This window comes from Gouania willdenowi, unplaced genomic scaffold, assembly GCF_900634775.1.
Source record: "Gouania willdenowi unplaced genomic scaffold, fGouWil2.1 scaffold_41_arrow_ctg1, whole genome shotgun sequence".
NCBI classification, from domain to species: Eukaryota; Metazoa; Chordata; class Actinopteri; order Blenniiformes; family Gobiesocidae; genus Gouania; species Gouania willdenowi.
This window is the reverse complement of record NW_021145180.1, coordinates 17561-30082: the sequence shown is the minus strand read 5'-3', so window position 1 is coordinate 30082 and position 12522 is coordinate 17561. Positions and strand designations below refer to the sequence as shown.

At 42.6% G+C, this 12522-nt stretch overlaps 1 protein-coding gene across 1 annotated transcript in view; it reads right to left on the bottom strand.

Annotated features, from left to right (window-relative positions):
* Positions 1–1057: 1057 nt before the first annotated feature.
* LOC114460292 (uncharacterized) overlaps positions 1058–12522 on the bottom strand; it is a gene marked incomplete at its 5' end in the record, with an annotated part of 28902 nt that continues 17437 nt past the window's right edge. Inside the window, 9 exons of the mRNA XM_028442227.1 lie at positions 1058–1073; positions 1318–1878; positions 2001–2047; positions 2991–3143; positions 5549–5722; positions 9739–9891; positions 9979–10152; positions 10230–12045; positions 12245–12446. Of these exons, the coding sequence (XP_028298028.1) occupies positions 1349–1878; positions 2001–2047; positions 2991–3143; positions 5549–5722; positions 9739–9891; positions 9979–10152; positions 10230–12045; positions 12245–12446 (3249 nt within the window). The remainder of the gene's footprint in view (positions 1074–1317; positions 1879–2000; positions 2048–2990; positions 3144–5548; positions 5723–9738; positions 9892–9978; positions 10153–10229; positions 12046–12244; positions 12447–12522) is intronic.

Sequence of the window (12522 nt, the reverse complement as noted above, 5' to 3'; positions counted from 1 at the left end):
GCTGTGTGTGTCTGTCTGTCTGTTTGTCTGTGTGTTTGTCTGTCTGTGTGGCTGTGTCTGTCTGTCTGTCTATCTGTCTGTCTGTGTCTGTCTGTCTGTCTGTCTGTGTAGCTGTGTGTGTCTGTCGGTGTGTCTGTCTGTGTAGCTGTGTGTGTCTGTCTGTCTGTCTGTCTGTCTGTGTAGCTGTGTGTGTGTCTGTCGGTGTAGCTGTGTCTGTCTGTCTGTTGGTGTGTCTGTCTATCTGTCTATGTTTCTGCCTGCCTGTCTCTGTGTGTGTCTGTGTCTGTCTTTCTGTGTGTGTCTGTCTGTGTTGCCTTCTGTCTGTCTGTCTGCGTGTCTGTCTGTCTGTCTGTCTGCCTGCCTGTGTGTCTGTCTGTCTGTGTGTTTGACTGTCTGTAGGTGTGTGTGTGTGTGTGTGTGTTTGTCTGCGTGTCTGTCTGTCTGTTTGTGTAGCTGTGTGTCTGTCTGAGTAGCTGTGTGTGTGTCTGTCTGTCTGTAGGTATGTCTGTCTGTCTGTCTGTAGGTGTGTGTGTGTGTGTGTGTGTGTGTGTGTGTGTGTGTGTGTGTGTGTGTGTGTGTGTGTGTGTGTGTGTGTGTGTGTGTGTGTGTGTGTGTGTGTGTCTGTCTGTCTGTGTAGCTGTGTTTGTCTGTCTGTCCGTCTTTTTGCCTGCCTGTGTGTATGTCTGTGTGTCTGAAAGTCTGTAGGTGTGTGTGTATGTGTGTGTTTGTCTGCGTGTCTGCCTACCTGTGTGTCTGTCTGTCTGTGTGTCTAAGAGTCCGTCTGTCAGTGTGTGTCTGTCTGTTTGTGTGTCTGACCGTCTGTAGGTGTGTGTGTGTGTGTTTGTCTGCGTGTCTGTCTGTGTAGCTGTGTCTGTCTGTCTGTCAGTGTGTCTGTGTAGCTGTTTGTGTCTGTCTGTCTGTCTATGTGTGTTAGTGTGTGTTTGTCTGTCTGTCTGTCTGCGTGTCTGTCTGTCTGTCAGTCTATGTGTCTGTCAATGTTTCTGCCTGCCTGCCTGTGTGTCTGTGTAGCTGTGTGTCTGTGTCTGTCATTCTGTGTGTGTCTGTCTGTGTTGCTGTCGGTCTGTCTGCATGTCTGTTTGTCTGTGTAGCTGTGTCTGTCTGTCTGTCTATGTGTGTGTGTGTGTTTGTCTGCCTGTCTGTCTGTATGTCTGCGTGTCTGTCTGTCTGTCAGTCTATGTGTCTGTCTGTCTATGTGTCTGTTTGTCTGTCGGTGTGTCTGTCTGTCTGTCTATGTGTGTGTGTGTGTGTGTTTGTCTGACTGTCTGTCTGCGTGTCTATCAGTCTATGTGTCTGTCCGTCTGTCTGTCTGTGTGTCTGTCTGTCTGTCTCACAGAGGACTCAGAGACACTGAGGAACCATAGGACCAACATCTAAACCCAGGATACAGAGTGTCAGTGAAGGAGGTACAGACGGTGTGGATGAGTGTCATAGAGTCAGAGGAGACTTCATAGAAGGACAGACGTCCATTAGGACAGTCCACATACACTCCTACTCTACCAGAGGAACCACAGGAACAGGAGGTAGGTGTTTCTATGTTATTGTGTCTGAAGATGTAAAAACCTCTGTAACATCTCAGACTCCAGGACTGATTATTAAATCCAAACAAACAATCATAACTGTTTCCTTTTCTTCTGATTCCTCTGTAACTCACTGCTATAGAAACATATCCTTTCCACTCCACCTCCCAGTAACAGTGACCAGTCAGACCAGTACTACACAGAACCTGATTGTGATCAAATCTGTCCTGATGATCAGGATAAAGCTCCTCCTCCCACAAACATGTCACCATCCTGTTGTTGTCAGACAGTCTGAGGTTTCTGTTGATGGAGTTTGTGTCGAGGTGAATGTGACAGAAATCTGATGAGACACAAAGAAACAACAGTTGATCATGTGATGCTTCATTGTCTCTGTATCACTGACATGTTCATTCACTCAGAGCTTCATGAGGACACTTTGAATGAACACACACACACACTTACACTTCCTCACACCAGCTTTGATTGACTGCTCTCCTCCATGGTCCGCCCTGCAGGAGCAAACACAGGCAGTGATTTACACACCTAAAGAGTCCAAAGTGCTGCTCAGAAACCTGATGTTTTTTTTAAAGCTAGCATGATTTTGAATGTAGCTTACCCCCCTCCCCTCTGTGCTCTGTCTCACTCACATGCATTAGCACTGCTGCTGCAGAAGTGGATCTAAGCTCATTGTTTGTATTGTGTAGAATCTACGTCGTCTCATTCAGCAGTCAGTAAACACTAAACTTTATCATTATAAACTGTATGTTCAAAAACGTGACTAAAAACTCTGTTTTAAGTTCGTCACCAATGATGCGTTTTGGTTAATAAAAAAACGAACCATCTTTTTTCATTGGTCAACGTTTTTACAGGTTTACAGCTGCTACACATGATGGATTTTCTTTGTTCCTTTTTCAGAGCTCATAAGATCTTCATTTCTGTCAGAACATTAAGAAAATTTCAACCAAAAACTTAAAAAGTGTATCTGGAAAAAATCCCCTCCCCTACCTTTTATTGATTGATTATTTGAAGCATTAGTTTTGATTTATACAATTGCATAGTTTTAATTTTAGTGGGTAGTTACATTCAGAGCTGGAAATTTATTTTAGTTTTCAGTCAATAATTCACATTTCGGTTCATCCCTAATTTTTTGACTTGATAACTTGTGTCAGAGAAAAGATTAAAATGTAATTTCATAAGATATATTTATATTTTTGTATGAACACAATCCTCACTGATTGGTTCCACCTCCTCTGATCTTCTCTCTCATTCCTTCATCAGCTCCTCATAGTTCTCCATCAGCCTCTCCTCACTCCTCACTACCTTCTTATCTCTGTCCTTCATCCCTCTAACCTGTCCCAGTCCTCCTCCTTTAGTGCCTCTGATACAGCTCTCTGTCACACATGTGATGGGGATTGATGTGAACATGTGATGAGCTGCTGTGATGTGTCTCACCTCAGAGTGTTCAGTCTCTGAGAGAGCAGCTTCACTGCCGAGTCTCCTGGATGGTTGTAGCTCAGGTCCAGCTCTCTCACACTGGAGGAGTTGGAGCTCAAAGCTGCTGCCAGAGAAGCCCCGCCCACCTCTGTGATGACACAACCTGCCAGACTGGATTCAGAAAAACATCCACAACTCAGGAAACAAGTGAGGAGATGAGGAACAGGTACTGCATGAAAAGTGGGATTTCCGTCAGTTTCCGTCACTGTAAATTGCCGTTAACTCTGAGTAAACAGGAAGTTCCAGTCAGCTCCAGATAACTGCCAGGAATTGTCGTAAACTCACAGCACAAGGTGAGAAAGTCTCCCCCCAGCTTCTAGGACTGGGTAAGGTTTTCACATGTAAATGACCATACTGTGATCTATATAAATGTAAATCAGGACTGTCTCTACTGTAAAGACACACAAGTCTCTGAGAGCCAACATGTTTGTATGGAGCTTTAATTCCTCTTTAAAGCAGAATAAAAGTTCATTCCTCTTCAAACTGACCTTGTAAACACTTAATTCCTAATATATTTTATTCTGAATTAAATTTAAATCTGAATTAGGTAAATGTGACTTCCAGTCCGAATTTAGAATAATGACCAATTTGAGCGTTAACACAGGAAAGACATTTTGTGCATTTATTTTGTCCTTTTGTGTATTTTTACTGTAAAATGTATGTTTTTTTGGAGTTATAATATGTACTTGTTTTTCCAATTTGTGTTTTTTAAAGTCACTTTTGTGTATTTCTGTAGTGATTTTGCTTGTTTGTTAATACTATGGGTTTGCAGTCATTTTTTGTGTTTTTCTTGTCTTTTTGTGTTTTTTTGTTGTTGTTTTTATTGTGAGTTATTTTGTGTAATACTGTTGTTGTTTGGCTCATTTTTGTAGTAGTTTTGTACAGCTTTTGAAGTATTTGCTATGTTTTTCTTGTCTTTTATTGTATTTTCCTGTAATGTGTTTAAAATATGTTTTACTGTTCTATGTAGTTTGATTTATACACTTTGATTAGCTTTAGATTAGCTCAATACAACTTTAAGACTCACATATTTGATGCTTGAAAGAAAAGAGTGAGAAAATGATTTATTGCAGTTAAATATTGTTTTTTTACACAACTCAGAGGGAAACAAAAAGTGTTATGAACACATACTAGGGTAAGATTTTAATATAAAATAGTATAAATAAATGTATCTGACACTATTTTTTTGTTGTGACAGACTGAGCTCGTCCCATAATTCACCTGTGACTTTGATGTAAACTCTCATTACAAGTCCAGACGTGTAAAGTGGACACTGGAGTCTTTATATGTAAGTAACTTTAATCTGGAAAATAATCTGTTTTGTTGTTTGTGGTGTTATTATTTTACTTATTTATGCCTGTTGCCTTTCTTTTTCCCAGTATCATGTAAGACATACTATGAGACAGTCTGGAAGAACTTCACATTTAGTCATCCAGACCTTTGGACACAAACAGAAGCCATTAAAGGTTCAGCTCACAGCAGACAGAGGAGGAAGAGGGTCAGATTTATAAAGACAACAGAACAGATGTTACACAGAGCATGTGCACAGAGCAAAGCTTCATCTATTCCTTGTATTTTTGTACATTGTGGTTTATTATGTGACATTTTGGAGGGAAAAGCAAAACGGCTGACACACACACACACACACATAATATTTTGTTGTGTTAACAACATAGAACCTAGGTTCCCAAAATGGGGTACGGTACCCCTAGGGGTACGCAAATTGTCATTTGTAAACTAGAATATAAATGGACCAGCAGTCAGGAGCCTCCATGCATTGCCACAAATGACACATTAAGGCTACCCATGGTTACAGATTATTATTATTATATATATTATGGTCTCCATCCTTCAGAAGCCTGGAGCTTTCTGCTCTGTGTTCAACATTACAGAACAAACTGGAAAATGAGCCCAAATATCAAGCAACCCACCACAAAAGACTGCATTATGGACCACCCCCCAAAAGACCTGCTCCATCTTTTTATGACCCTGAAGCTGCCAAGAGTTCAAGTTTTAGTGTGTGACCCAGACAAAGGGACACAGTGTAAAGTTTGTTATATTTTTAATAAATAAAGCTCTACTTTCATTATGTTCCTCCTGTGTCTCTTATTCTCAATAAACTGTTATTGTGATGTTCTCACTAAATAATATTAGCAATAATAATTATTAGTATCATTAATAGTAATTATTATTATTTGTATTATAATAAAAATGGGAGGGGCATATGACCATGCATCCCAACGGTGACCAATGAGTGAGGGACTTTCTGTCCAATCACAGGTGATTTTACTTCTGAACTGTCTGTGGTTTCTTCCAATGGTTGGTTAGTTTCAGTCAGGCAGGCTAGACATTGAAATGCTAATTATAGAAAAACATTCACAGTGGGGGTGGGGGGACTTCACAGTGAACTGCTGATATTCCTGGGCGTTTACAGGAATTATCAGACATTCACAGGGTGGATAATCTCAGTTTTCATGCAGTGAGGACAATGTTGATGGAACATGTGATCCACTGACCTGAGAAAGTCCAGTTTACAGTGAGGACTCTTCAGTCCTTCACACAGCAGCTTCACTCCTGAATCCTGCAGATCATTGTTACTCAGGTCCAGATGTTTCACACTGGAGGACTGAGAGCTGATGACTGAGGACAGAGCTGCACAGCTTCTCTCTGAGAGACCACAGAAACTCAGTCTGTGGGAGAAAGACATTCATTTATTAATAATAATAATCATCACATTATTGACAGAATTCAAACCTCTGCCGTACACTTCATCTGCTTTATTACCTCCACCAAGGAGGAAAGATTTCTGCTGCCAGAGGGACTCCTGATCAATAAACTGATTCTGATCAGTTTCAAAGATAAAAAATGTCTATCTCTCATCATAATAATTCATATCTGGGTTTGTAATTGATGGATCTGTATAAAATGTGACTCAGTTATATTGGGTGGTTAATCAATGATCCCACTGAGCTTCATCCTGATCAGATCCAGATTATGCATTTCATTGATTTATTTTCTTTTTTTTTTTAAAGTGTGTGTCCATACATTGTGACCTACTGGATGTTTATTAATGAGATATAAATGTGGTTCCAAGCCTTTATAGTGTTAATGATCATGGTACCATGATCAGGATCATTGATCATTGATAACTGATAATATCTGTGAAGAGGAGGTTCAGAGCTTGATGGAGGTTTGCACTTTATACTGTTCATTTAGTCGACTAAACATTTTATCATAGTTTTTGTTGATTAAAGTTTTTAAAGTGACAATAACTAAACAATGAATAATTTAATAAAAATACATGTTAACAAAAACTATATCAACTTATATTAATATCTTCACTGACTAATAAAAACTAAACTATACACTATTATATATATATGTATATTTACACTATTTGGTCACCTCGGCTGAAATCCAATCAGAACTCATGTGATCATGTGATCAAACGTATTGATCACATCTAATCTGTCTGTGTTTACAAACATTAATACCATCATATATCAGGTTGATCAACAGTAACTGAATATTTCAAAAATAAATAAACTCTAATGGTTTTTTTTTTAGTCGATTATATCTGTAACAGATTTAGTCAACTAAAATCTTATTTATTACAGGTTTTCTCAAATGGGGGTACGCGTACCCCTAGGCGTACACAACGGTACTGCAGGGGGTATGTGAGAGAGACTGTGATAAATTTACAAATAAAAACATTAAATATATGGGGATTTTAAAATGTGTATTTTCTGTTAAAAATTATAATAATAAAAATTATTTAATTTCATTTCATTTGATTTTATTGAGCTCCATTAGCTCCTGACTTTTTGAGGGAACTATTCTGACTGGGGTCTCCTTCATTTTCATTACAATAATAAATGACAATATTAAATACAAATATTTACAATATTACATAAAAAGCAACATAAACACGCACGCACACACAAAACAAACAGTGAAACCAAATAAAAACATATCACATAAAACCAAAAGAACTGTCAGTAGATACTGTATTGAGAGTCGACCCAAAACCTCAAAATAAAACAGTAACAACTGTCAACATGACAACTGTATTTTATAGTCATTGTTCTCACACAGCCCAAAGCTCTTCCTGCTGACTCAGCCAAAAACTTTGTTCCCTCTTGAAAACTCATAAAGTCATTAAAGATCAATCCTAGGAACTTGTATGAACTTGTATAAACTAAGACAGGCCATATATATAATTATAATTACTTCTCAAGTCATGATTTTTCCTAAAATACATGATCTGTGTTTTATCTTTATTTAGAGTCAGTCTCCATTTTTTACACCATGTATTTAAAATATTTAACATATTATGTAAATTTGCCAGAAAAATAATATCATCAGCATACAATAAAAGACTTAAATTACAGTTATTTATACAAATACCCAGATTAGCTTCCATAATTTCATTTACCACATTATTTATATAAAGGGAAAACAAAGACAACACATCTCCTTGTTTTACACCAAACATGGTGGAGAACCAACCAGTTTTTAAACCATTGATCTGCACACATGCAACTGGGGCTTTATAGAGTGATTTGACATCATCATAGAATGTACCAGTAATGCCATAATCCAGTAATTTATACATTAAAGATCCCTGTTGATCCAGTCAAAAACCTTCTGGAAATCAACAAAAAGACAAATGTTGGTTTTCCCTCTTGCAGCCTGGCCCTCAGCACAGATGATAAAACATAAATATGATCAATGCAGGCCCTACATTTTCTAAAGTCATTCTGCTCATCAGCTAGGATGTTATGTGTCTCCAGACCTTTATTTATGTTAGAAGACTGTTTAATTTGATCAACATGGCACAGAACTCTAAAAAGAAAACAATAATCTTGTCACTTGACGCAGAAAAAGCATTCGATAGAGTCAACTGGTCATTCCTCCTTGCTGTCCTTGGCATATTTGGCTTTGGAGAATCATTCATACAATGGATCTCCACCCTATACTCTAAACCTAAGGCCTCAGTAACCACAAACAAAATAACATCCCAAAGCTTCACACTGCAGAGGGGAACCAGACAAGGTTGCCCACTCTCACCTTTGCTCTTTGCAATATTCGTTGAACCTCTCGCAGCAGCTGTTCGGCAGAACTCTGTTATTAAAAGAATCCACTCATCCATCTCAGAACACAAAATTAATCTTTATGCGGATGATATTTTACTCTATTTGGAAGAACCCCATCCTCATTAGAAGGAGTATTTAAACTAATAAACAGCTTCTCTAAACTATCAGACTATTCCATTAACTGGTCAAAATCGTCAATCCTCCTTTTTAACAAAAAATTCATGTAATCCATTAAGCCAAAACCCACAATACCCCTCCCGCACAAACACAATTAAATATCTAGGCTTAAATATATCACCAAACTTAAATGAATTAATTAAACTGAACCTAGATCCGCTGCTGGATAAAGTCACAGATGATCTGCAAAGATGGCCGCCGCCTGGGCGACTGAGTAGTGGCACTGGGGCGACATTCCCACCTCAAGTTGCCCTACCAATCCCTCCAATGTTAATCACACCTCAACACACCACCCCCCAGAGGGTGCAACCACCACTTCCACCCTCCGGAGCTATTGCACCACAGACCCATATATACACAAAAGTTGGATGGGGAGCACCGCTCCCCTCCATCCCCTTTCTTTTAATTGCACCTCATACATTTACTAAACACACACATTCACACAGGGGATAGGGAAGTTCCTCTCGATTGGGGAATGGAGAGGCACCATAGCAGGAAGGTGGGTAGGATCACATATTTGGGCCTGTCGGGTGGCGGCCCGGCTCCTCTGTTGATGGATGGGTACAAATACATCAGGATGGTGCAATCGGGTATGGCGGGGCGGTGGGTCTTGGGGGGCATGTTGCTGGGGGCTCTATTTGGAGGGTCTCTTCGAGCAGTGTCGGCCCGGCAAGGCGTGGGGGTGCCTCTTCCCTTTGGGTGTGGCCTGGTTGCCTTGGGGGCTGCCCTCGGTATGTGCTGGCCCTGGGCGGCCTGCCTTGCTGGTGTGGAGAGTGGGCGCACTGGGGGGTGCTGGCATCTGTAGCGGGGTTGGGGCGGGTTGCTTGGCGTTTCGAAATGAGGGCCCAGCGAGCTTGGCCGGCTGGCTTGGTGGGGGGCCTTGGGGTTGGGGGTTGGGGTCGGTGGCGGGGTGCGTTGGGTCTTCGGTTCCTTGGTGCTTTCTCGGATGTGTGTGTGGGGGGAGGTTGCTGCCTCTCGGCTTGGGGTCTCAGGGGCATCTGGAGGGCTGCTCATCCATGAGAAGGTTGTCTAGGCTCCCTGGCCCCCACTCTTTCTGCTAGCCTGGCTGCATTTTCGTGTCCAGGGCAGCGCTTGGGTTTGCAGTAGTGGTTCTTGCACATACATCGGTCTACGATGCACTGGCATGTCTTAGACTGTGGGATGAAACTCATAGTCGGCTTAACTTTAGACATGTTGATTCTAAATACCTGTATTACCACTCACTCCTTCTCTTTGTCCACAGCCACCACCATTATACCTAAGCTTCACACTGGTCACCAGACTCTGTCCTTCATCCCTCTAACCTGTCCCAGTCCTCCTCCTTTAGTGTCCCACCTCTCACACCTTCATCACATTCCTCTGATACAGCTCTCTGTCACACATGTGATGGGGATTGATGTGAACATGTGATGAGCTGCTGTGATGTGTCTCACCTCAGAGTGTTCAGTCTCTGAGAGAGCAGCTTCACTGCTGAGTCTCCTGGATGGTTGTAGCTCAGGTCCAGCTCTCTCACACTGAAGGAGTTGGAGCTCAAAGCTGCTGCCAGAGAAGCCCCGCCCACCTCTGTGATGACACAACCTGACAGACTGGATTCAGAAAAACATCCACAACTCAGGAAACAAGTGAGGAGACAAGGAACAGGACAATATTGATGGAACATGTGATCCACTGACCTGAGAGAGTCCAGTTTACAGTGAGGACTCTTCAGTCCTTCACACAGCAGCTTCACTCCTGAATCCTGCAGATCATTGTTACTCAGGTCCAGATGTTTCACACTGGAGGACTGAGAGCTGAGGACTGAGGACAGAGCTGCACAGCTTCTCTCTGAGAGACCACAGGAACTCAACCTGATGAAGAATCAGAGAAACCTTACAGATGTTTGTCTGTGAGAGAATTAAAGACATGTTCTTCGAAAGTCACATACTTAACTTTCTTGGAGGCTTTGACCACTGGGAGCAGCTTCAGAAAAGCTTCCTCTGAAGGAGAGAATCTCTTCAGGTCAAAGACATCCAGATGTTCTTGTGATGACAGTAAGATGAAGACCAGAGCTGACCACTGAGCAGGAGACAGTTTCTCTGTGGAGAGACGTCCTGATCTCATGGACTGTTGGATCTGCTCCAGCAGAGAGTGATCATTCACTTCATTCAGACAGTGGAACAGGTTGATGCTTCTCTCTGTTGACAAACCCTCACTCAGCTTCTCCTTGATGTAATCAACTGTTCTCTGATTGGTCTGTGAGTCACTTCCTGTTTGTGTCAGCAGGCCTTGTAGGAGCCTCTGATTGGTTGGCAGCGAAAGACCCAGCAGGAAGCGGAGGAACAAGTCCAAGTGTCCGTTTGGACTCCGTAAGGCCTCGTCGACAGCACTTTGATGGAGAAGTTTTAAGTCAGGCTGACCTCCACTACGGAGAAGGTTAAGAGTTTGTTTGAATTTAAACATCAATGAGTTCTCCAGAAGATTGACTTTAGAGCTGATGAACGTCTGATGGACATGAAGAGCAGCCAGAAACTCCTGAAGGCTCAGGTGGATGAAGGTGAACACCTTTTCCTGGTACAGGCTGCTCTCCTCTCTGAAGACCTGTGTGAACACTCCTGAGAACACTGAGGCTGCTCTGAGGTCCATGCCACACTCTGTCAGGTCACTCTCATAGAAGATCAGCTTTCCTTTCTGCAGCTGCTCAAAAGCCAGTTTTCCCAGAGACTCTATCATCTCTCTGCTCTGTGGACTCCAGTGTGGATCTGTGGCAGCTCCTCCATCAAACTTCACTGTCTTGACTTTGTTCTGAAGGACCACATAGTGGCTGTAGATCTGAGTCAGAGTCCTGGGCAGCTCTCCCTCCTCTCTGATCTTCAACACGTCCTCCAGAACTGTAGCAGTGATCCGGCAGAAGAGTGGGATGTGGCACATGATGTGGAGGCTACGACACGTCCTGATGTGGGACATGATGCTGCTGACCTGCTCCTCATCTGTGGACCTCCTCCTGAAGTACTCGTCCTTCTGAGAGTCAGTAAACCCTCTGACCTCGGTCACCATGTCCACACACTCAGGAGGGATCTGATTGGCTGCTGCAGGCCGTGTGGTTATCCAGAGGCGGGCTGATGGAAGCAGTTCTCCTCTGATGAGGTTTATCAGCAGAACCTCCACTGAGGTGGACTCTGAGACATCAGTCAGGGTCTGAGTGCTGAGGAAGTCCAGAGGGAGCCGACACTCATCCAGACCATCCAAGATAAACAAAACCAGGAAGTCCTGGAAGCTGCAGATTCCTGCTTCTTTGCTTCCAGAGAAGAAGTGATCAACAAGTCCCACCAAGCTGAAGCTCCTCCCCCTCAGCACGTTCAGCTCTCTGAAGGTTAGTGGGAATGTGAAGTGAACCTCCTGCTGGGCTTTGTCTTCAGCCCAGTCCACAGTGAACTTGTGTGTTAAGAGTGTTTTCCCAATGCCAGCCACGCCCTTTGTCATCACTGTCCTGATTGGTTGAGGTCTTCCAGGAGGGGCTTTAAAGAGCTCTTCTAGTGTGATGGCTCTTTCTGCTGTGTCTGATCTCCTGGATGCTGTTTCTATCTGTATGACCTCATGTTCCTGGTTGACCTCTGCTCCCCCTCCCTCTGTGATGTAGAGCTCTGTGAAAATATCCTTCAGGAGGGTTGGGCTTCCTGCTTTAGCCACGCCCTCAGACACACACTGGAACTTCTTCTTCAGCTTGGACTTCAGCTCACGTTGGTATCGAGGAGCTTTTGTTCCTGAATGAAGACAAACTTAATGTTAGAGTGGAGAAGTCAGAGCAGGTTTGAACATTGGAGATCAAAGTGTGTGATGTTCTCAGTCTGGATGGTTCCTCAGATTAAATGTGACTGATTGAATCATGCTTTGAAAAAGAAAAGCCAGCTTTGTGTCCTTCATGTGATGTTCCTCACAGTGAAGATGTTCACATGCTCTTACTGCTCTGCAGACGCTCAGCCAGCTCCTCCTGCTTCATCCTCTTCAGGAAATACAGTGTGATGTTCAGAAAGGCCTCCCTGCTCCTCCTCTGCTCCTCATCTTCATCCTCCATCTGACTCTCTGAGCACTCTGGATCATCTCCATCCACAAGCTTCTGCATGTGTTTGAGTTCAGCTTTAACAAAGCTGATGATGTTGTCCTCCAGCAGCTGGAACACAAACACATTTAAGGTGATGATGAGTGAAGGTCTGCTCCAATCATCTGTGTGTGTGTGTGTG